Source organism: Ictidomys tridecemlineatus, chromosome 7, assembly GCF_052094955.1.
Source record: "Ictidomys tridecemlineatus isolate mIctTri1 chromosome 7, mIctTri1.hap1, whole genome shotgun sequence".
Lineage (NCBI taxonomy): Eukaryota > Metazoa > Chordata > Mammalia > Rodentia > Sciuridae > Ictidomys > Ictidomys tridecemlineatus.
The window spans coordinates 79710456-79736143 of record NC_135483.1 but is presented as its reverse complement, the minus strand read 5'-3'; the positions used below and the strand labels follow the sequence as shown (position 1 = coordinate 79736143).

The 25688-nt window shown below is 37.2% G+C and overlaps 1 protein-coding gene across 7 annotated transcripts in view; it reads left to right on the top strand.

The window, feature by feature from the left end:
- Positions 1 to 984: 984 nt before the first annotated feature.
- The window catches only part of Ube2v2 (ubiquitin conjugating enzyme E2 V2), a 34987-nt gene continuing 10283 nt past the window's right edge, over positions 985 to 25688 (top strand). For 3 of the 7 annotated variants that reach the window (XM_005332322.5, XM_078017198.1, XM_078017199.1), the window contains exons 1-2: positions 986 to 1103; positions 22532 to 22680. In XM_005332322.5, the coding sequence (XP_005332379.2) occupies positions 1001 to 1103; positions 22532 to 22680 (252 nt within the window). In that variant the 5' untranslated portion in view covers positions 986 to 1000. Of the gene's footprint in view, positions 1104 to 1340; positions 1469 to 18307; positions 18327 to 22531; positions 22681 to 25688 lie in introns of those variants that run through there. The other 4 variants (XR_013424003.1, XM_078017200.1, XM_078017201.1 and 1 more) reach the window with 4 other exon arrangements.

The following is a 25688-nucleotide window of genomic DNA, read 5'->3' as shown; positions in this document are numbered from 1 at the left end:
TTTTTACTGTTTCCGAATTTTCTCTTCTCTCATCTCCTCCTTGTCCTCTCTGTCCTCAACATTATTGATTGGTGCTCCTTCTGTCCACATATCTGTTTTAGTTTTTTATATTGGATCCCCACTTAGTAGCAGGAGTACAGAAGTGTCTGTCTGATTGGGTCCTTTGCTTGTGTCCTTGAGCACTTTCCTCATCCAGGAAGTTGACATCATCAAAAGACCCTCACCATGCTCCTTTGTTCTGGCTCTGCCCCAACCTCCTCACTGGCCATCTTTGCTTTTTGAAGGACATAATGATTGCTTAGAAATTTTAGTTTATTCCTCTTGAAAGATGTTTTTAGGGTTAGTCATACGTTTAAATAATTTTCACTATTGTGTATACAACTAAATACAATAAATTGGTTTCTTAGGGGTTCTTCAAATTTACTGTCCAACTCAATTTTTCAATTGTTGATGCACATACTTTGTGTAGGTTTTTGTTTTAATAACATGTCCAAATTCAACTTTGTTCAAATATCATTTCGATAATTAATGAATATGAAACAGTACTGAGGGTCCCCCCTCTTTTTTCAAGGTTCTATAGGATCGAGAATCTGTTCTCCCTAGCTGCACATTTCTTTAGATGCCCTCTGCACCTGGCTCTTGGCTATCACATGTCAGACTGCTGCCCTCCTGCACACGCCTTTTTTTTTTTTTTTTTTTTAAATATTTATGCTTTAGTTACAGGTGGACACAATGTCTTTTTTATTTTTAAGCGGTGCTGAGGCTCGAACCCAGGGCATCACGTGTGCCAGGCAAGCGCTCTGCCTGAGCCACAACCCCAGCTCTGCACACGCTTTTTAACACGTTTTCCTTTTTCTATTTTATGGAGACTGACTCATCTTTGTCTGCCAGCCCTCTCCTAGTGTTTTGAGGTAACTATAATCAAGGGGGCCGAGTCCCCAGCGTCCCCGGCACAGCCTTCACTGGGGCCCAGCAGCGCCCGCCGCCGGGGGTGGAGCCCATGGTGACGTGGACTCGGCGGCGTGCTCCCGGAAGTGACGAACCACGTCCCGTGCGTGCGGGCGGCTGCGTCGGGCTGCAGGAGAAGATGGCGGTCTCCACAGGTCGGTTCCTGGGCCGGGGTGTCTGCTTTCCCGCTCTGACCCGGCTCTCCCCCTTCGCCTGCTCCTGGCGGCGGGGTGCTGTCCGTGTAGGAGAAGCCGGAGTGCGCTGTCTTGAACTCTGCGCTCCCCTGGAACGAAGCCTGGGACTGGGGAGGGATCGGGTGGGACCGGCGCGGATGCCAAGGGCCCGGGTCGGCCGTCGGGGGTGGCGGGTCGTGCTCGCGCGTCGGTCGCGCGCTTGTCCGGTGGCGGGGTGGCCCCCGCGCTGGCGCAGAATCAGGGCCCTGCGGGGTGATGATGGAAGGCGTGGGGGAAGAGAGGAGGCGAGGCCCAAGGTGGGCGGGTGTCAACCTTGGTCACCGTAGGTGGGTGGCGTTGAGAGACATCCTGGATCGAGTTGGGAGGTCCGGTTCTCCAGGACTCTCCTTGACGTGGGTGGAGGAGAGGACGATGGCTCTTCAGGAGGAGGAGAGAGGATTCTTCTTATCTGACTGAATACATACTATCCTTTTTAAAATTTTTCATTTCAGTGAAGAGCTACAGTGCAAACAAAACCAGACCAAGATGAAACATAATTAAACAAGTGGTTTCTTAGATAAGCTTTGCAACTTCTCTCTCGTACTGAATACAATGTTTGGTTTCTCAGGAATGCAGAGTTTGAAATTAAGTGTTAACATGGAGGCTCTAAATATTTGACTGTTTCAAAAATAATTAATTACAAGTATTAGGTGTTACTGTTTAAAAGTGATAGCTCATATGACCTATTTGCTATTCTTTATTCAAACTAGATTATAGAACTGTGATTTAATATCTCATGCCATCATTGCATAATAAAAAGAAATTTCAAATCTGTGTGCTAAAATGAAAGGATTTGAATGTGTGTCGTGATTGATACTTTTAGGGTATTACCTCAGTACATTCTGTGTCTGTTAAATCATCTTTATTATGTGTAGGTGTCATTGATGATAAAATCTAGCAATTTTAGCCTTGGAAAAATATTTCAATATTCTTGGTGTCAGTACTAACCAGCAAAGGAAGGAATATTTATTTATTTATTTATTTGGTACTGGGTGGTGAACTCAGGAACACTTAACCACTGAGCCACATCCGTAGCCCTACAGGGTCTCACTGAGTTGCTTAGTGCCTGCTAAGGCTGGCTTTGAGCCTGCAATCCTACTCTCTCAGTCTCCTAAGCCCCACACTGGCCAGAAAAGATTATTTTAAAAGTGAAGGTTTTTTTTTCCCCCTTTTAATATATATTTTTTTAGTTGTAGATAGATACAATACCTTTTTTTTTTTTAAATTTTATTTTTATGTGGTGCTAGGAATCAAACCCAGTGCCTTCCACATGTGAGGCGAGCACTCTACCACTGAGCTACAACCCCAGCCCTAAAAGTGAAGTTTTAGTGTTACAGTTTTTGTTTTTTTAGTTGATATCCATTTGCTTTTGAATGGGGCCTTATCCTTTTCAGACTTGTGTTTGGTACCAATAGTTAAAAATATACTTGAAAATTAAATAATAAGATAATGCATTTAATTGGATAGTTTTCACTCCCTCCACACTAGACATGAGAGAATGTTAAAATAATTTGAAAAAGAGGAGACATTAGATGATACTAGGGCCACATACTTTTTGTTAATAACTTTTAGTTTTTATAGGAAGTTGAATATACACTATAAACAAGTTGCTGATAGTTAATATTAGGGTGTTTGTTGCACATTAGAATCCTGTTTATATTTCAACATTCTGTTTGTTACAGTTTCACTGTTTTTAGATATAAGAAATTTGGAACCTTGGAATAATTAAGAAAATATACTTTAGGCAGTTGAGTTTTCATAAACCATTGAAATTCACTTTGAAACTTGTTAGTGTGGATATGGCTCAGTTGAAGAGTGTTTTCCTTGCATATGCAAGGCCTTGGGTTTGATTCCTAGTACTGCAACAACAAAATGCCATGCTTAGTTTCATATTGTTTTATTTACCTATTTCTGTGCTTTAGATAATTGATGGTATTGTCAAATTGGGAGGGAATTGAGTCAAGAAGAAGCTTTACACTATGTTTTGAAATGAATTATTTTTGAATTACACTATTATATTTTTGTTTGCTTTTTGGTAGCATGAGAGGGAAACAGTACTTACACAAGTAAATATAAATAAATGTTATATGAAATTTAAACTGAAATTTGATGTTGAAATTTAAAATTAGATGAGCTGGATGGATAATATGTTCTTTTCTTTAAGCCAAAATATCTTAATAAAAATAGTTATTTATGAGTTTTTTTGTTTGTTTTTTTTTGTGGACCTGGGGATTGAACTCAGGGCCTTGTGTATGTGAGGCAAGTACTCTACCAACTGAGCTATATCCCCAGCCCAAAATAGTTGTTTAATAGGCTAAAAAAGAAAAAAAAAAAGGTGCAGTATATATGATTTTGTATGTATATGTGCAACATGTATATGAATATTTGTTTATTTTTTATATACATACTTAAGAATATTTTGGGGGGCTGGGATTGTGGCTCAGTGGTAGAGCGCTCGCCTACCATGCATGAGACACTGGGTTCAATCCTCAGCACCACATAAATGTAAAATAAAGATATTGTGTCCACCTAAAACTAAAAAATAATATTAAAAAAATTCTCCAGTTCAATATTATAAAAAAAAAGAATATTTTTGGTACTGGGGATTGAACATAGGGGCACTTTACCATTGATCTACTTCCCAGCCCTTCCCCCTTTATTGTTACTATTTTCTATTTTGAGATGGTCTTACTAAATTGCTGAGGCTTGCCTTGAACCTATAATCCTGCTTCCTCAGCCTCCTGAGTTCATGGGAATACTGCTGTACCTGGCCAGAGCTAGTTTCTTGATTTTATATTCTTTAATACTACTGTATCACACTGTATTCTTTTTTTTTTTTTTTTTTTGGTACTGGGGATTGAACTCAGGCACTCAACCACTGAGCCACATCCCCAGCCCTATTTGTATTTTATTTAGAGACAGAGTTTCACTGAGTTGCTAAATACCTCGCCATTGCTGAGGTTGGCTTTGAACTTGTGATCCTCCTGTCTCAGCCTCTAGAGCCACTGGGATTACAGGCATGTGCCACCACGTGCTGCTTCATCATATCATATTTTATGTATGCTTTGGTTGCTTTTATTTTGTGGAAACCCAGTTGTGTTATTTCACAGATAAATGTCATTAACGATAAAAGCAAAACACGTTAGAGAGAGACTGAAAAGGCATTATAGGTAATTAAGAGTCCATGTTGTTTTATCAAGTGAAAGTTTGTATTGCAAAGAATAAAATATTTTAGACAAAGCGATGTTAGTGGCTAAATATTGTTCCACATTAAAACAAATTTGTGAGCACAAATTTGGTTTTATAGGCAAATGACATGAATTGTTATAAATTTATGATTGTCTCTCAGGTTGTTTTAGGTGGAGTAGAGGAAGGGAATATACTGGTAATGCTACAAACAATTAATAGAACTGCATCTTTATATTAGATGTGGGAGTCACAACCTGATGTGTTAAATTTAAAATATTTACAGTATTGTAATTTATTATTTCTAAAGTGACCCTTATTTATTTTTAAACATTTTTTCAAAGTCATAGCCAGGTTTTGTTTAGGTAGGTAGATACATTCTCGGGATTGTTGGAATCAATGCCTTAAAATTTCCCTATACTGGGCTAGGGTTGTGGCCCAGTGGTAAAGTTCTCGCCTAGCATGCACAAGGCACTGGGTTCGATCCTCAGCATCACATAAATGTTAAACAAAGATATTATGTCCACCTAAAACTTAAGAATAAATATTTTTAAAAAAATTCCCTATATGGTTACCTAGAGATGTCATGGGAGAAAAATGTCTCTGAAGGAGGATTTGAGGAGTATCTGAAGAGTTAGGGGAACTTGACTCAGGACCAATGAGATTCTTGGCATATGTGACAGATTAGAATTTCAGCACAGGCCAGTCAAAGTCATAGGTTTATTTAGAAAAGTAGATACATATTCAGGTTGAATGGGGCAATCTCAAGAGAGAGATCTTTGGGGTAAAGCAAGGAATATACATGAATGCAGGTAATCTCCAGGGGGAAAGGCATCCCTAAAATGGCTCTTTAGAACTTAAAAAAAAAAATCTTTAAAAATTCTTTTAAAAATATTAATTTTTTTTAACACATTCTCCTTTCTTTTTCTCTTGTGATGCTTGGGCTCAAACCTGGGGCCTTGTACATGTTGGGCAAATGCTATACTGCTGAGCTGCATTTTTAGCCCCCTTTTAAAACATTTAATTCTGTTATCATTTCTTCTTTTTTCTACCTTTCTGTTCTTATTCTTCCCTACTTTTCCAGATAGAGTACCTCTGGATAAGACTATATATTTGATAGGTAGAAAGAACTTGGTTCCAAAAATGTTGGTACTGGGAAGATTGGGTAATGCCTGTGTAACCGGCTCATCTTCTCCAGGGATTTTGAAGTTATGAAAATTTAGAGTCTTATGGAAAAGAGCCAGTCTCCTTTGGCCCTTGACCACACCTTTGAGTGATTGTCATAAGGAAGCTGAAAATTCTGATAGGTGGAGCTGTAATGGATATTGAGTTTGGTTTCAGGAAGTTACCTTTTTTTTTTTTTTTAAAGCTTTCCGAAGATACTCATGTATAGTACAGTTGTCTCTTTAAAGTGCACAATTTAGTGGGTTTTGCTATATTCACGGAGGCATGCTATAGTTATCTTAGAACATTTTTATTTTCTCAGAAAGAAACCCTTGGGCTGGAGACATAGCTCAGTTGGTAGAGTGCTTACTTCGCCTGCACATCCCCAGCACCAAAAAAAAAAAAAAAAAAAAAAGGAAGAAACCCTTTTGTTTCACTAATGTGTGCCATAAAGCCATTTATTAACCCCTACCAACTACCTATGTACTTCTGTCTTGGTATATATGCCTATTCTATACTTTAATATGAATGCAATTATATTGTTGCATGTGGTTATTTGTGTCTAATTTGTGTAATGTTTTTAAGGGTTATCCATGTTGTAGATGTATCTATACTTTATATCCGTTTTTGTGGCTGAAAACTATCCCACTGTATGGATATGCCGTGTTGCCTTTAACTGTTTGTTTGTTCATGCACATTTAGTTTGTTATCTGTTGGAAATGGACTGTTATAGACATTCAGGTTTTTGTATGGACATTTTTTTTGGGGGGGTAGATACCTAGGAGTGGAATTGGTGAGTAGTAAGGAGACTTTACTATTAGGGGAACTGCCATATTTTTCCCAAGAGTAATAATTTTACATTTGTACCAGCATTATATGAGAATACATCTTCACCAGTACTTCCTTGACTATGATTATAGTCATCATGAGATGTGATGGATATCTTATGATTTTGACCTGCATTTCACTGATGACTAGTGATATTGAATATTGCTTCATGTGCTTAGTAGCTGTTTGCCTATCTTCTTTGGAGAAATGTCTTTGTAGATCCTTTGCACATTTTTAAATTGGACGTTTTTAAAAAATTGTTTATTTATAGAGGTTCTTTATAGATACAAGTCCCTAATCAGATATATGGCTTGCAGGTGTTTTCTTCTGTCAGTTGTCTTTACTTTTTGTTTGGTACCAGGGGTTAAACTCAGTGGCACTTAACCACTGAGCCACATCCCCAGCCATTTTTTGTATTTTATTTAGAGACAGGGTCTCACTGAGTTACTTACTTAGTGCCTCGCCATTGCTGAGGCTGGCTTTGAATCTTTTTTTTTTTTTTTTTTTTTTAAAGAGAGTGAGAGAGGGAGAGAGAGAATTTTAATATTTAGTTTTTAGTTATCGGCGGACACAACATTTTGTATGTGGTGCTGAGGATCGAACCCGGGCTGCACGCATGCCAGGCGAGCACACTACCGCTTGAGCCACATCCCCAGCCCTGGCTTTGAACTTTTGATCCTCCTGCTTCAGCCTGCTGAGCTGCTGGGATTATAGGCATGGGCTACCATGCCCAGCATCTTGATGGTATCCTTTGAAACCCAAAAGTTTTAAATTTTGTTGAACACCAATTTATCTGTTTTTCTATTTTATTAAAATGCAGAGTGAGTATTTTTTTTTTTTATTAGCTGTTGCTTTGTACTCTTGAATTCTAATTGATTGTCATGTGATGAGGCAGGAGTCACATCTTAAAAGGTGTGAGGTTTATCCCCACATTACAAGTTATGTAGCTAGATATTAGGCATACTGCAAAGTTTATTCTTTGGAAATGCTGTAATTATGCAATGTAGTGACTGGAATATTATTGAAAAGTACAAACAGTGCATAGTCTAGTGTTACCTGCTACTGAAATTACCAGTTGTGGTTTACTAAATTGTACTGATGAGTGGCTATTTCCTCAGAGGAAATACTTAAGTTATTGAAAAGTCTTTAATTTTTGAAAAAGAATGTTAGGTAACTGTTGAGTTCTCCCTGGATCTGTCTGTCTAAATATCTGAGATATCTATAGTGTAACTAACACAGCCTACAACAACTTGCTGCATTGTATTTGAATGAGTCCCCTTCCATAGCTGGGGATTGAACACAGGGCTTCGTGCATGGGAGGCAAACACTCTACCAGCTGAGCTATATCCTCAGTCCCCTATGGTGCAATTCCTATGTAAGTGACTTAAGAATGGCAAAGTACAATCTGTTTTCCCCTTTGTACATCATAATATTTCACTAAATTTTCATTTTTAATTTACTTTTATGAATTGAAATAGTACTAACAATTTATTGTTTATTTCCTCCTATTAGCTGAATTAGTGTCAAGTGAATAGGCTTCTGAATGAAATATCCACATAGTTGCAGGTTTTTGTGCAGGTGGCTGGTGGGTGGAAAATGGTGCTTAGGTTGTAACCTAAAGAGTAACAGTAGCATGGTTCGTATTTTATACAATGCATGTTCCCCATGACAAGATTGAGTTACTTTGTAGATGATCTAATCCTAAAGTTTTTCTATTTGTATTTGAAGGTATAGAACAAATACATCAAATCCACAAAGTTTCATTTGAATTTTTTTTTCAGATATATTTTTCTATTTTTTACCCTATTTCATCAACTCTAAGACCCATTTTAATTTCTGAAATGGGTATTTCAGAAATTTATGTTTTAATTGGTAGTGTTTTTTTCCTTTCTTTGTTTTTGGGTATCAGGGATTGAACTCAGGGGTACTTGACCACTGAGCCACATCCCCAGCCCATTTTTGCATTTTTATTTAGAGAAAGGGTCTCACTGAGTTGCTTAGTGCTTTGATATTGCTGAGGCTGACTTTGAACTCACAATTTTCCTGTCTCAGCCTGCTGAGCCACTGGGATTATAGGCGTGTGCCACTGTATCGGCTCTGTTTTTTTTTTTTTTAAATTTTTTTTTTATTTCTTAAATTAATGGTTCATCATATAGTTGATGCCATTTTAGATTTAGTAAAAATTTTTTTTGGGGGAGGTGGGTGGGTGGGCAATACTGGAATTGAAACCAGGTGGACTCCACCATTGAGCTACATCTCCAGCCTTTTAAAAATTTTTTTTTGAGACAGCGTCTCCTTAAATTGCCTAGACTAGTCTTGAACTTATGATCTTGCCTTGGTCTCCTGAATCACTGCAGTTACAAGCATGTGCCATCATACCTGGCAAAAGACTGTATTTAAAAATACATTACGAAGCACTCATTGAGGTGAACGTGTACTAGATTCTGTACTGGTTTCTACAATAATGTTAACATGTGTTCTTATTTATTAACTGAATACAGAGCAACTGTTATAAATTAAAACTTAAATGTATTCTAGTGAAATACGTTTTTAATCTTGTGCAGTTTTTTTGGAAATATTTATTTTAGAGAGCTAGATTTCTGTTTCTGGTAAGCTTTCATTTCAGCAAAATGATATTATTACCTGTTTTTTTTTCTTTTTTCTGTTAATTACATAAATATTTTAGGCTTGGCATGGTGGTGCATGGGTGTAATCCCAGCAGTTCAGGAGGCTTAGAAAGGAGGATTCCTAGTTCAAAGCCAGCCTCAGCAGTTTATTGAGGCCCTGTCTCTAAAATACCACAAAGGGCTGGAGATGTGGCTCAGTGGTTGAGTGCTCCTTTTTACTACTTATTATGTACTAGGTAAACTGTGTGTAATATATACACACACTCATATATATAAAATCACAATTAAACCTCATGATACTCCTCTTAAAGAAAATATACTAGATGGGCTGGGGTTGTGGCTCAGCAGTAGAGGGCTCGCTTAGCGTATTTGAGGCCCTGGGTTCGATCCTCAGCACCACATAAAAATAAATAAAATAAAACTATATAAAAAAGAAAATATATAGTTTCTCATTTAGCTTTTTAAAAAATATTATTTTAGTTGTATATGGACATCATGTCTTTATTTCTTTTTATGTGGTGCTGAGGGTCGAACCCAGAGCCTCACTCATGTGAGGCAAGTGCTCTGCCACTGAGTTACAACCCAGTCCTCTCATTTAGCTTTGACTTGATTTTTAGCTGGGGAAACTATCTGAGGATTAAGCTTAGGAAAAAAAGCCACCCATGCTAGCTAACCTGTCCTTCACAAATTAATCCTCATCTGAGTGATCACTGCCTACTTGCATTCACAATTATTACAGACACAGTGTAAAAGGACCAGATATGATAAATTTCTTCATTTACCACATGAATTGATAGACATCACACAATAGTTCAATCCCTTGGCCTCTACAATAGTTATCTATCCTGGACTTATACTGAATGAGTTTTCTGATAATACATGGTTATATATCTTAATATGAAAAAGAAGGCTTAGGTAAACAGAGTGTTTTGGGAAATTCTGCAAGAGCAATGGGACAACTATGAAAATAAACATGCAGATTTCAACATACTGATCATCTCACATACTTACCCCATTTTTCCCCTGAAGCAATAGCAGTTGTAATCTACTTGTTAAGCAAAAATTCTGGACACAATATACTAATAATATGCCCAGTTGATTATTGCCACCTTATGTATACATACAGAACAAATAAAGATTTTAAACATTTATTTTTATTAGTACATATAGCTATACATAATAGGTTCATTTGACATAATCATATACACATGGAATATAATTTGCTTCATTTTGGTACCCTGTTCAATTCAAAAGGTTTTTAAAAATGTAAATAGTATTGTTAATTGTGGGGTTGTAACTGATGTTTTTGAAACAGCCACTTGGGGTTAGCATTATGGAACAGGGTTTTTTAAATAGTAAAGAATGGTGATGGGAATTAATGATTTAGATTCTATTTCTTCTATTACTAAATGTTCAGAACTTACAGGATGCCAGGGCTACCAAGCTAGGAATTCCACCTAGCTTGCTTATTTCCAAGCATAAGTACATGCAGTCCAGAATAGAAGGCAGAGAAAAATGATCATACAGAATAATATCATTTACTCTTGGGAACACTTTGCTTTTGTTAGAGCTCTAAAATATTCTAAATATCTTTATGGGGAAAAGAGACCCAGTCAGTTTATATTTATCTTATTTTTAGTGCCTTAAAATAAATTTTGTTGTGTATAGTTAAGTATTCATATGTTGTCATTTTACACATTTATACACAGATACAGACACGTATAAATTGCTACTGTAATGAAACAAATTAACATACTCATCATCTCACATATTTACCCCATTTTTCCCCTGAAGCAAGAGCAGCTGTAATCTACTTGTTAAGCAAAAATTCTGAACACAGTATGCTATTAAGCATGATCCTCATGTTGTATTAAATCTTTAGACTTCTTATCCTACATATGTGCTGCTTTATGTCTTTTGACCTTCATCTCCTCATTTCTTCTCCCATGGTCCTTGTGTTGTATTAAATCTGTAGACTTCTTAATGCTACGTATCTGCTGCTTTGTTTCTGTTGACCTTCATCTCCTCATTTTTTCCCCCTCAAGCACCGTTTCATTCTTTGTATATTTGACTTTTTATTTTTTTAGGATTTCATAGACCCAGTGAATTTAAAACATCAGTTATAGGTCATCTTTGGGTCTATATTGATATGAATATGAAAGTGGTAATTATGATTTATGTGTTGCTATTAAGTATTTTTAATTTTTAAAATTTTCATTAGAGCTTTATGGTTATACATGGTAGTTAGGTGGGTCTGTTTTTTTCACTTATACACAGTTGATATAATTCACATATTTTAAAATGACTTTAATATTTATTTTTTAGTTTTCGGCGGACACAACATCTTTGTATGTGGTGCTGAGGAATGAACCCGGGCTGCATGCATGCCAGGGGAGCGTGCTACCGCTTGAGCCACATCCCCAGCCCCGCAATTGTTCTTTAAGAAGTTTTTATACTGCCAAACATTTTTGTTTAGTTGCTTTTCTACACTCTTCATCTCTTTTAGGTGTTTATTGCTATGACGCAAATCATCTCAAAACGTAGTGGCTTCAAACAATAATGATTTTTATTTTTCATGACATAGGAGTTGACTGCTTGGTGTTCAGTACATGGTAGTTTTGCTGCTAGATGTATTTGGAGAAGCTGCTGTGACTTCTTCAGATGGCTGGTTTGGTGTTCCTCACATCCTTATAAGTGTCAGGGTGGTCAGGAATCTTATATGATGATTAGTTTCCAAGAAGCAAGCAGAAGCTACCAGGCCTCTTAAAAGGACTTAGCATTACTTCTGTTACATTCTGTTGATCAAAAATAAATGGGAAGGTCAGCCCAGCTTCAAGGGGAGCAGAGAGAGACTCCATCTTGTTGAGAGGAGAAAGGGATGGGGCCTGGGTCTGGGCCTGGAGGGTAGGAAAAATGATGTACCGTGGTTCTAGATGTTAATACCTGTGTTTTGTTCTTGAGGGTAAGTTTTACAAGCAGGATTTTAAGTCATAGCATATAAATGTTCAAAATTCATGTTTCGTTTTTGTTAAATTAACTTCTTAAGCAAAATTTACAGTAGCAAGATAAAACTAGTATATTTTCCCACAGTTTTATCTTATTGGAATTTTTCTTCCAATAATAACCTCATTTTAATTTTAGTTTGTATGTATTTGTTTAGGCCTGTGTGTATGTATATTACATGTATTCATTTTACTACTTCTTCAGTGGAACTGTATATTGATATTTAAGGTGTTTTTTTTTTTTTTTTTTCCTGAGACAGAAAAAAATCTTGCTATATTGCTCAGGCTGGCCTTGATCTCCTGGGCTCAAGGGATCCCCCTGCCTCAGCCCTCTGAGGAGCTGGGACTATTTTACCCAGCAGTATTCAAAGGTTTTAATAGTTTAAAAATCACCTTGAGGGGCTGGGATTGTGGCTCAGTGGCAGAGCGCTTGCCTTGAACGTAGGAGGCACTGGGTTTGATCCTCAGTACTACATAAAAATAAATAATAAAATGAAGGTATTGTGTCCATCTACAACTTGTGTGTGTGTATATATATTTATATGTGTGTGTGTATATATATATGTACATATATATATTTATTGAGCCCAGAGGCACTTTACCACTGAGCTCCATCCCCAGCCCTTTCTATTCTTTATTTTGAGACAAGGTCTCACTGAGTTGCCCGGACTGGTCTTCTAACTTCTGATCCTCCTGCTTGGGTCATTGGGATTCCAAGTGTGTACCACTGTGCCTGGCTCAATTTGAAAATTTTATACCTTATACTAATTACTTTTGCCTTGAAATTTTTATTTTTTAACTTCTTAGGATAGGATCACATCTGATTTTCTGAAACAGTGTTACAAATGAAACCAGAGAAGGTTAAATAGGGAGGAAAATCAGACTTTCCCTCTCTGTGGAGAGAAACCAATTTTTAATCTGTAATATAAAATAATTCTTGACTTTTTGATTGAGAGTTACTATATGCAGAAGTTTTTTTTTTTTTTTTTTTTTTAATGAGATAGTGGTGGTGGGTCCTTGCTGTTGCCCAGTCTGGCCTCTAACTCCTCAGCTCAAGCCAACCTTCTGCCTCATTCTTCCACCTCATTTTTCCAAGTAGCTGGTGCTACAAATTCACAACACTGTGCCCTGCTAAGACTTACAAATTTTTAGGAAGTGAAACAGTATAAATTGCACAACTCTTGAAATGTTTGATTCAGAAGGCATTTCAGACATTGTATAGATAGTTTGTTTCAAAATCAATTTATGAGCCAGATATAGTAGTCACCTGTAATTCCAGCAATTGGAGAAGCTGAGACAGGAGGATTGCAGGTTTGAGGCCAACCTGGGCAATGTAGTGAGAGCTTGTCTCAAAAAAATAAAAAGGGTTGGGTATATAGCTCATTGGTAGAACACCTCTGGGTTCAATCCCCAGTACCACCAAAAAAAAAAAAAAAATCTCTGATAGTTTGTTTTCATAAAGTGCAAGAATCTTAAATTTGAAAGGGGCTTTAGAGATTCTGTGGGGGCTGGGAATGTGGCTCAGGCGGTAGCGCGCTCGTCTGGCATGTGTGCGGCCCGGGTTTGATCCTCAGCACCACATACCAACAAAGATGTTGTGTCCCCCGAGAACTAAGAAATAAATATTAAAAATTCTTTCTCTCTCTCTCTCTCTCTCTCTCTCTCTCTCTCTCTCTCTCTCTCTCTCTCTCTCTCTCTCTCTCTCCTCTCACTCTCTCTTTAAAAAAAAAATAGAGATACTGTGGGTCAGCAGCGGTTCTGGGGGGGGCGATAGAGATGTGGCAAGATTTCTCCTTTCCACAACCTTATCTCAGTCTAGTAGATCTCTCTCCTGCAGTGAGCTCTTATATGTTGATCATTGAGATATGCTGAGAGTGAACAAAAGATTTTATATCACTGATGAGTCCAGAGTCATCTGACTAGTATCTTAGTAAAGGAGAACTATCAGTTTTTAAAAGTTTTATGTTGCCTTTTCTTGTCTTATATTTTTCATACTCTAATTGTGTCATTTCTGTGATTTGCCTCCCCTTCAGGGAAGGAACTATGACAGCTTGTAAGATCCCAGTGGCCTAGTATAGCTCCTGGCTCCTTGTACATATCTGATGTTGGTTATGTGGAAGCACATAATAAAGCAACAATTACAACAATAAAGTGAACTCTAACTACTAGAGACTTTTTTTTTTTTGGTATGGGGAGATTGAACTTGGGCGCTTTACCACTAAGGCACATCCCCAGCCCTTTTTTATTTTTTTAAATTGTGGATGGACATACAATATCTTTATTTATTTTTATGTGGTGCTGAGGATCGAACACAGTGCTTCACACATGCAAGGCAAGTGCTTTATCACTGACCTACAGCCCCAGCTCCCCTTTTTTATTTTTATTTTGAGACAGTTGCGCTAAATTGCTGAGGCTGTCTTTGAACTTGCTATCCTCCTCTCTCAGCCTCCCAAGTTGCTGGAATTAGAGACTTGTGCCAACACACCCTGCTTCAGTAGAGACACTTAAACATTTCTTTTTTTTTTTTAAATTTTAATTTATTTTTTAGTTGTAGTTGAACACAATACCTTTATTTTATTTATTTACTTTTATGTGGTGCTGAGGATCAAACCCAGGGCCTCACATGTGCTAGGCGAGTGCTCTACTGCTGAGCCACAACCCTAGCCCCAACTTAAACGTTTCTTACCTGGTCTTTCTCCCAATTTACCTTTCACAACTGATGATCTTTTCTCTCTTTCCCTTCCCATTCCTTCCCCTACATTGCATCAAAGTTAAATTTATGAATCCTCATTGCCATACATTGAAGCACTGGTGAGCAAGCTTCCTGTGTTGAGGCCTGCCTTCCAGGCCCTTTCTGGCTCTTTACTTTCATACCCAACTACTATTCGTGACATTGCTGTCATTCTCTCTCCCTTTTTGATAATGTCCACTCCCTTCTTTTGATTGATATATTCTTAAGCACCAAAAGAAATACACATGTATATCCACTTTGTCTTTCTCAAATTCTAATAAATTATTCTTGTTTTAGTTTTTTTTTTCTCTAATATTTATTTTTTAGTTATTGGCGGACACAACATCTTTGTTTGTATGTGGTGCTGAGAATCGAACCCGGGCTGCATGCATGCCAGGCAAGCGTGCTACCGCTTGAGCCACATCCCCAGCCCCTTGTTTTAGTTTTTTTTAAAGAAATGAAATACTGCAAGTACATTTAAAGCCCCCTCTTCCTTCCAAGTCCTAATTTCCTTCCTTACTTAGAGGTGATCACTATCCTAAAGTTTTAAATACCTTTTATGTACCTTTCTCAAACATTTTGTGTTTTTGGTGTGTATGTTTGTAGAGTGTCCTTGGGTTCAATTCTCAGTACTTCAAACAAACAAACAAACAAAAACTTATGTTCTAAGGTGACTTATTTATCTATCTGTTTAGTTTTTGGGGTACCAGGGATTAAATTCAGGGGCACTCAGCCACTGAGCCACTTCCCCAGCCCTATTTTATTTTTTATTTAAGGACAGGGTCTCACTTAATTGCTTAGCACCTCAGCTTCCTGAGCCATTGGGATTACAGGTGTGAGCCACCACGCCCGTCTAAGGATATCTTTTATTAATGTTTGTTTTGCTCTTCACATTTACACATTTAATCTTCCTAGCATTGGTCTTTGTGTACAGTGAGAGAGGGCACTAATTTTATTTCTTCATATTAATAAAATGTCCTTCCCTATTTACACACACACGCACAATTTTATTTTCAAAACTATTCAAGGCTAGGCTGGTGATGTATGCTTGTAAACCCAGCAACTCAGGTGGCTGAGGTAGAAGGATTGCAAGTTTGAGGCCAGTCTCAGCAATTTGAAAGTCAGTGTTTCAAAAAAAAAAAAAAGTCTAGGTTTGTAGCTCAGTGATAAAATACTCTGGGTTCAATTTCTAGTACCCAACAAACAAAAACCATTCAAGAGTATCAAGAATAAGCTAACAGACATATACCTTTGGTACTTAATTATGTATTTATGGAAAGGCAGGTTATTATATTACAATGTAATTATCATAATCAGGAAATTAATATTGGTAAGGAACTATTGCTATAGACCCTGTTTATATTCTTTCTGTTTTAATAATTTCCCCCTTTTGGAGGAGGTGGTACTGGGGATTGAACTCTGGCACTCAACCTCTGAACCACATCTCCAACCCTATTTTGTATTTTATTTACAGACAGCGTCTCACTGAGTTGCTTAGCACCTTGCTTTTGCTGAGGCTGGGTTTGAATTTGTGATCCTCTTGCCTTAGCCTCCCAAGCTGCTGGGATTACAGATGAGCACCACCATTCCCAGCCCAACAAAGTCCTTTAAAGCAAAATAATTAAAACTTATTTTTTTGGTTCTAAGATTGCGTTTGGTTTTCATGTCTCATCTCTAATTTGGATTCCTTCTAACTTCTAATCATGTTTTCATTAATTGCCTGCTTTGAGGCTTTTCTTTTCCTTTTTTTTTTTTAATTGTTGATGGACATTTATTTATTTGTATGTGGTGCTGAGAATCGAACCCAGTGCCTTAAGGCAAGCGCGCTACCACTGAGCCACAACCCCAGGCCTTCTTTTTCTTTTTCTTTTTTTAAATATTTTTTTTTAGTTGTAGATGGACACAATATCTTTATTTTTATATGGTACTGAGGACTGAACCCAGGGCCTCGTGTGTGAGGCAAGCACTCTACCACTGAGCTACAACCCTTGCTTTGAGGCTTTTCTTTTTCACTAGCCTTGATTCCTATACTATGTTAACTTAATTAACTATATTAGCTGATGAGGAAATGCTATTATCTAGTAAATTGTTCCCTTTGTTTTCTTTTAAAATTTTCTTCAGACTCTTGGCCCTTAGGTTTTCTAAGAATATTAGGACTCTTGTCAAGTCGTAAGAATGATGCTATTGAAATTTTGGTTTAAATTCAAAGAATGTATAGATTAATTTGGGGAGAACTGACATTAATATAGGTTATATTATCTAGGCAGACTGTGCAATTCAGTTTTTTGATGTTCTATGCTCGTGTTTCATAATCTCTCCACTTAATTAATTAATTAATTTGGTACTGGAGATTGAACCGAGGGCTTGTGCATGCAAGGCAAGCACTCAGTCAACTGAATTATATCCCCAGCCCTTTCACTTAACATTTTTAAAAACTGCTTTTCACCTGGATCATTTCTGTTCTTTGTAGTGCACCTAGAAGATCTTTTTCCCCAAGGGTACGTGTGTGTGTGTGTGTGTGTGTGTGTGTGTGTGTGTGTGTGTGTGTGTGTTTGTTTTACTGGATATTGGACCTAAGTCTTTACAACTGAGCTTCATCTCCAGGCCTTTTTTTTGAGGCAAAGTCTTGCTAAGCTGCCCAGGCTGGTCTTGAGTTTATAGTCTTCTTACCTCAACCTCTGAAGTAGCAGGACTGTAGGCATGCCACATGTTTTCCTAGCAGGAAGGTTCTTAAGTTCAGAACAGAATTCTTTGGCTGAAGTTGCTCCTATAGTTGATGAGGGTGTGTTTCCCATCCCCATCAGATTTGCAGGATTTGGGGACAGTTTAACCAGGAGTTAGGGAAGCGAGTACCATCTTGAACCAAGTAGGTTTCATTATGAAGCCATGGGAATAATGGCCATGAATTTGGGTTTTGAAACCTAAGTTTCAACCCTTATTCCTCCACTCATGCTCCATGTTGTTAGGTCAGACCATATGAAAGTGCTGTTTCTGTTGGTTTAAAATATGCCTGAGCATTAGCAATTTCGTAAGGCTTAACCTAATAAGCCTCACTTGTTTTTTTTTTTTTTTTTTTTTAAATTTGTGGTGCTGGGGATTGAACCCAGGGCCTTGTGCATGCAAGGCAAGCACTTGACCAACTGAGCTATATCCCCAGCCTAAGCCTCAGTTTTCTTACCTAGTAAAAGGTGAGGTTTAATAACTTGCATAGTGAACTATGATAAAATACTTTTGCCTGTAAAGTTTTTAGTAAATGTCTGTCACATAGACATGTTCAATAAACATGTTAGTTTTCATTAAGTCGGCTATGGGGAGTTGAATTCCCAGATTGATAAAGGAACCAGAGAGCTAAAATTTAACAGATGCGGCTTTTAATGAGTTCCATCTTAACAAGGTGAACCCTCTAGTTTTTTAAAGAGTGACAGAAACCTATGTGTCTAAGGAAACTCTGCAAAGGGAAGATAAGCAGTGGCTGGTTGTGGAACCTGGAAGAACTGGATTGTCCCCCAGTACATGTGTTCCTGTCACCCTCCTCCTTATCCACACAGATACCCTGGAAACTGGGGAAAGGCAGACCTGGGTGTTTATGAGGAGCACCGACAGTAAGGTTAGAAAGTAAATGAGATGAAAAACATTTTAAAGGTGTTTTCTTTAATTTTTGAGTAGATGATAATTCACTTGGTCAAACTGTGCAGTAATATCTCTTTATTCTTGTCCTTCCAACCAGACTAGTATTTAAAAATATTTGTTCAATTTGTGTTTTCACCCTGCCCGCCATTAACTTGAAAAAAATTAAAACGGGAAAAAGACAAAAGGTCAAAAATTCATGTATTAAAATTAGAAAATCTTTTTTCTAATGAGCACACTAAGACATGACTTCTCCTGGAGTTTTATTTGGCAGTCTTTATGCGTTTTTTGGGCATTGGACTAAGGGGGCAGGTAGCATGTGAATTTAAGGCAATTAATAAGATTAGATATATTTCAGCTGAAAAATTGAGGCATTCACCACCCCCCAACCCCCACTTTTCAGTACTAGAGATTAAACCCATGGGTGCTTTACTACTGGCTACATCCCTAGTCCTTTTTATTTTTTGAGATAGGATCTTGCTTAATTGCTGAGGCTGGCCACAAACTTGTGATCCTCCCGTCAGCCAATCAAGTCCTGGGATTGCAGGAATGTACTGCTGCCCCTGGGGAGGCATGTTTTCCAGGTTCTTTGCAGTCATGGTTTGCTTACTAATATTACTAGTATTTTTGGTCATAGTAGAGGTTCCTTATGGTGTAGTTAATAGAAAATTCAGTTGGTGGGAAACCTGGAGACTTGAATTCTTGGTGTGATTTGGTGACTGGTGTTTCTGTAACCTTAAGATTTTTTTCTGCAATTTGAGATTCAGAGGACAGTCCTTGTGTAGAGTAACTTTGTGAAGCAACATCCCCATCTTGTGGCTGTTTTCTCTTCATAGGCATTAATGGTTAAAAGAAATAAGACCAGAGTGCTCTAGCTCTGAATTTGAAAATGTAGTTCATCATTTGTTTTGGTTTTGAGTTTTATACTTTATTAGAATTATTTTAGTTGCTGTAACCTTTTAAGTGTTAACATTGTCGGGTACAGTGGCTCATTCCTAAAATCCCAGCTACTTGGGAAGCTGAGAGAGAGTCACAAGTTTGAGACCAGCCTCAACAATTTAGGGAGGCCTTGAGCAACTTAGACCCTGTTTCAAGAAACTAAGTAAAAAAAAAAAAAAAAAAAATGGGGCTGTAGCTCAGTGATAAAGCACCCTGGATTTAATCCCCATTGCCAGGAAAAAAATGTTAACATTGCCAATAATGATGAGTCTTATTAATATTAAAGCTATTTTCCCAAACTGTTATGTGGAGAGGTGGCAAAAAGTTTAGCAGTAAATGTTTATCACATTTATGGTATTTAAGTACAGGAGACATAAATTTTACATTGTTTCTTTGTAGTTTTAGTTGCTTGCCTAGACACAAAATGGAGGAAAAAATTTAACACATTTAGTTACTTTTGGAGGGCTGACTTTATAATGGCAAGGGTAATTGAGCTTGCTTCAAAAAGCAGTTTTATATCAATGTGTTATAAAGATCATGATTCTGTAGCTACCAAAAATAAAGTAAATAAACAAAGTAGTGTCTCACTATAATGTAAATAGAACCTTAGAATAAAATTTCCAGAGGCCACCCTACCAGAATTTACAAGGAGCTTTGATTTTCAGCAACTCAGATGGAGTTAAATAGAAGTTTATGTCATGCTTTGGACACTACAATGACCACAGTCAATATTTATAGTATATAAGGTGTACTCTTTATGAATTTCTACAGTGATTCAGTAAGGTAGGAACTATTGTTATCTGATTTATAGCTAAAAAAATGTTGCTAGGATTACATATCAAAAGTGAGTGGCACCTGGCTGCGGTGGGCCACAGAGGCTGAGCCAGGAGGATCATGAATTCAAAGCCAGCCTTAGCAACTTAGTGAGACCCTGTATCTATATAAAATATATTTAAAAAGGCCTGGGATGTGGCATAGTGGTTGATGCCACTGGTTTCAATTGCCAGTACAAAAAAAAAAAAAAAAGTGATTGGCAAAACTGAAGCTGGAGCTGGCTTTAGGCAGTTTAATTCCTAGATCTGTGTCTTCATGCCACCAGGGTGTACTACTGTATAGCTAAGAACACTATACAACTAAGTGGTGAAAAGGGCATTAAGATCTAGAAACTAGGTTTCCTTTTTCTTTTTTCCCAGAACTGGGGGGTTGAACCCAGGAGTATAATACTGAACTACATCCCAACCCTTTAAATTTCTTTCTTTCTTTTTTTTTTTTTTTAATTTTGAGAAAATGTCTCACCAAACTGCTGAGGCTAGCTTCAGATCTGATATTCTTCTGTTGCAGCCTCCCCAAAACTATGATTACAGGAGCATATCATTGTGCCTGGATAGAAACTAGGTTTTAATATTGGACCTGTTCCTATGAGCTGTGTGACATTGGGAATGTTGTATAACTTCTTTGGTTTCAAGTGGCTGTAGGAATAAATGGAATAATTTATTTAAAACAAGTGGTTACTAATAATCTTAGTAATTATAATGACTACTGACATTGGGATTTATAGCAGCTCCATATTTCTGTGCTCTATGATTTTCAATCATTTTTATGAAGCATAGTATACAAAGTGGCTTATAGTTTTTGGTTTATTTTGCTTTAAAGTTATGGTACTTATTGGATTTTCATTATATGTCCAGAAGGATTACCAAACATTAGTAATGCCTAGTTGCAAGTTGTGCATTACCATGCACAGTTGCTTTTATCAGCCAATATGTATGTGTATGGGTGGGAGGAGAGAAAGCATACAAGCACATGCATATGGATCAGAGACAGGATTTTGAGGGCATTTATGTACTTTTAACAGAATATGTATGATAGGGTTGGGGAATGTTTCATGTAAGATGTTATTGAGAGCATGGAAGACCTCCCCTTTAATAGAGAGTTCTTACTGATACAGTAATCATAGGAAAGAAAGGTTTTGGAAAATTAGATTTGTGGTTGGATTCTAGGGATTAGAGATTAGAATTATGGGAAAGACCAGGTTCCTTGAGAAAGAAGGCATAAAAGTAAACAGGACATTCTAGGCAGAGGGATTCCTGTTAAGATTTTAGTAATACAGTAAGGAATGTTAAGGTCAAAAGAGAAATGAACATTTATGAATATTCTGTTGAGGTCTAGAAAATGGAAAAGTGTGACATGGAGTGTAGGTGTGGGAAGGGTTACTGGATGCTGAAAAATTTGTAAGATTGTGTCAGGAGGTGGTAGGAGTATCCTAGAAAATTTAGGAATATGAGATTTATTCTCAAATCAGGTAATGCCCCAAGTGATCTTTGAGTGATGGTGTTGACCTGGTAGAAGTAGGCCAGGTAGAAGTAAAAGTAGGACCAGAGTCCTAACTAATGGAAAGACGAGGAGTGGGAACCATCGGGAGGGCTACTTCTGTATTCTAGAAAACTGTAGCTTCTGGTGAGTTTTCTAACATGGAACATAATTCTCATTAAAAATGATTAAATGGGGCTGGGGTTGTGGCTCAGCGGTAGAGTGCTCGCCTAGCATGTGCGAGGCGCTGGGTTTGATCCTCAGCACCATATAAAAATAAATAAATAAAAACAATTAAAAATTATTAGAACATATACATTAAATAATTTAACCATAAATTTTTGGGTCATGCCTACTTACTTGATACAGAATCCTTGGCTTGGAACAGAAATCTCAAGTAGGAATTTTTTTTTTAATGATTTCTTTATGATTGATTTATGTCAGTGTAAAATTGATTAAACAGGAATTTATATATACATTTTATTCTGTTATTAACTCATTAAGTCCCAGGTTTTCAATTCTCCAAATATTTTAATGAAATTGATACAAGTGCAAGTTTGAAATCATAATTTAGAGTTTATATATTTCTACATATGTAGTTTACATATGAATAAATATAACATTAAAGTATAAAATAATGTGAAAATACATATATTAAAATATTCTAATCTTCATTTATTACTTTTCTCAAAAGAATAGAACTCTAAAAACAATATTTATCAAAAGTTATCATAAGTAGTATATTTTTTGTTCAATTTATGTTTTTATAGGTATCCCACATCTGGGATGATGGTACTTAATGGGTTAATGTTTGATACAGTGCTCTCTATACCAAACAGAAGTCATTTGTAAAATTAATTTGGAAGAAGCTGAATTTACATATGTGTAGCTCTTATTATGAGTTTTGTACATTTACATTGATGTTCTTTTGTGTAGGAGTTAAAGTTCCTCGTAATTTTCGCTTGTTGGAAGAACTTGAAGAAGGACAAAAAGGAGTAGGTGATGGCACGGTTAGCTGGGGACTTGAAGATGATGAAGATATGACACTTACAAGGTGGACAGGCATGATTATTGGGCCACCAAGGGTCAGTGCTATAAATTTATATTTTTTCTATTAATATTGTTACTTTAGAATAAACCTTTTATACTATTAATATTAAAATAAAAACATGATAAACTTTTAATTGAAAGAATTATTCTGTTAAATAATTTTGTATACATTTATGGGTGTCTCTTGTGTGCAGGGTGTAATGCTTGATTATGAGGAGGATTGTCGGGGGGAGGAAGATTGAGATGATTTTGTCATGAAGGTGTTTATAGTTTAGTAGAGGAAAAAAAATCAGTAGAAATGACAGATTCTAAATATGGCAGAGCAAGTTCACTATGGGACTTTAGAATATGTTTCTTCTAGCTGGAATAATTGAGGAAGGCTGGACAGTGGAGGAAGTTGCCTTTGGAATGAGCCTTAAAGAACTGACTGGTAGGATTTCTGAAGGTGGTGATGGGGATGGAGAACATTCCAGATAGAGAGGAAAAAGGTGAGGAAATGGAGGGGGTGTTTGGGAGGAGCAGTCATTTTAATGTTAACATTTTACTAACCCCCTTGTATATATATAACCAAGGGTTTCTAATTTTATTGAGCGCACATTTCTATTTTTCCCTCTGTTTTACATGCCTTGGAAATGCTATGGGCCTCAATTTCTTCATTTATAAAATATATTAAAAAATCTAGGGTTCTGCTGATGTAGCTCAGTGGATAGCATGTATGTATTTAGCATGCTGAAGTCCTGGGGCTCAATCCCCAGCACCAAAAAAAACCCGAAACAAAAAAAACACAACTGAATTTTTACATACTGGCAGTTGGTCTGTTGTGCATTATTCTTAGCTCTTTCTCGGGTTTATAAAGATCTATTTTTTTTTTTTTTCCTAGATTGGGATTTTTTTTTTTTTTCCTGCATTGCATTTCTTACTCAAAGGTCCAACCTACTATACTCCCTGCAGTGTCTTTGGAACATGTGTTATGTAATGCTTTTGCCTTGCAGGAAAGAACACAAATTTGAAGGGTTTCTTTAAGTCTTTGGTGTGGTTTTTTTTTTTGCTGTTGAGTAAAGATTACATTTCCTCTTGATTATTGCAAAAGAAAAATGGGTCAAGTAATTAGCAGTGTTAGCTTTAGAGAATAAATTAATAAATGTTTTATGTTGTTTTCTGGTATTCCTTTACAAAATTCTCACAGGTTCTTAACTGTCACCTTCTTCCTTCCCCTTCTCTGGTTTTTCCTTAAGACATTTAAGGAAGGAAATAGGATGTTGATGGTTAGAATTTTTTATAACTTGGTATTTGTAATGAATACTTGGAGTTTTTACTGCCTGTGAACCAAGTCTGTTTTGTTTTAAAAAAAAAATGCTTGTAAAATTTATGAACATTCTGACTTAGAATAGTTTGGAAAGTCAGAAGTTAGATATAAATTTAGATTTAGATTTGTTCAGATTTGGTTTCTCCAGCCATTGTTTCTGCCTCCAGTGGATTCCCCCGACCCCTGCTCCCCTAGCTGGGGTTTCATTTTGTCTTGCCCAGGCTGGTCACAAACTTGTGGGTCAAGTGATCCTTCTGCCTCAGTCTCCTGAGTAACTGTGACTACAGGTGTTCATCATCACACCTGGCTCTTTCAGTGGACTTAAGAATGTTTTGGAGCTTGTATATGGGTTCATCAGTGGTCTTTTTTATTTTATTTTTATTATTTATATATTTAGTTTTAGGTGAACACAGTATCTTTATTTTACATTTATGTGGTGCTGAGGATTGAATCCAGTGCCTCATGCATGGTAGGCTAGCACTCTACCATTGAGCCACAATCCTAGCCCATCAGTGGTCTTGTGAGTTGACCCATAGCACAGTTCCCAGATGTTGAGGAAATGTTAACAGCTCCTGCTTACTTTCTCACTCAGTTGGGGCTCCCCATGATAATTCCCCAAGTCAGCTGCCTTTTCTGGTGTCATTGAACCACAGAAAACACCATGTCCATCCATCCCCAGGTAGTGAAGGCTGTTTCTCTGCAACTAGCACAGAGGGACCTAGGGAACATAAACAAGATGCTACTCTGGACCCTCTTCTTTCTATGGATTGTAGTACTGGAGCTGTAAGAGAGAAAAAGTAATATCTTTTCCTCATTTATCACAAGATTTATGGCTGAGAAACTGGTAGTAAAAGATTAACAAGAGAAGAACATACAAATTATGAAGAAGAAATGAATACCTAAAGAAACAAGGAAGCCTGTGTATTTTTATACTGACTTTGATGAAGAATGAATGTGGACATTTGCAGGAGAATGCTTGGACAAAGGGAATATAATCTAGTGGTAATAAATTGGGCAGAATTTAGTAAGTCCTATTCAAATTCTTCTGTGTGCCTTCAGAAATAAGGATTTTCCTTTCCTGTGGATATCAGGAGAGCACCCCTGACATGAAGTCTCATGATCTACTTCAGGGGAAAGTCAGCAAGATTTTGTGTTCTGCTTCAGGGAAGAAGGGGAGGCGAGAGTAGTCTTCCCTGCTTCTCCCATTTTCCCCAATGCCACAGTGCCATATTTTAGGGTAGTTTGTCTTGAACCCCATCAGAGCCCCCTCTGACCTTCTTTGGGTGCCAGGATGAGGCAGTAAGGGCATGGTCCTACAAAGGCACCCATACTTCCTGAGCTAGACTCTGCCTACGGTCCCCTTGTCTTCTCCAGTTCTGTTGAAGGCAGATGTTTACATTGCTGCCTTTCTGTAAAATAACAAGGGATAGTGTTTTACCCCATTTTTTTTCTCTTTAGAAGGTAGAATATTTAGAGCAATTTTGTTCCCAGTTTGGAGTATCCACATTCAGCCACAACACTAGTAAGACTCTTACCTTCACATACTATTTCATGGTTGTTTTTTATTTTGTATGATATTAATTAAGATCCTTAATATTTTTCCCCACCATGCTGGGGATTGAACCAGGGCCTCACTCATTCAAAATACACACCCTACAACTGAGCTACATCCACAGCCTTTTTCTTTTTTAAATTAAAAAAAATTTTTTTAAAATTATTTTTTTAGAGAGAGAGAGA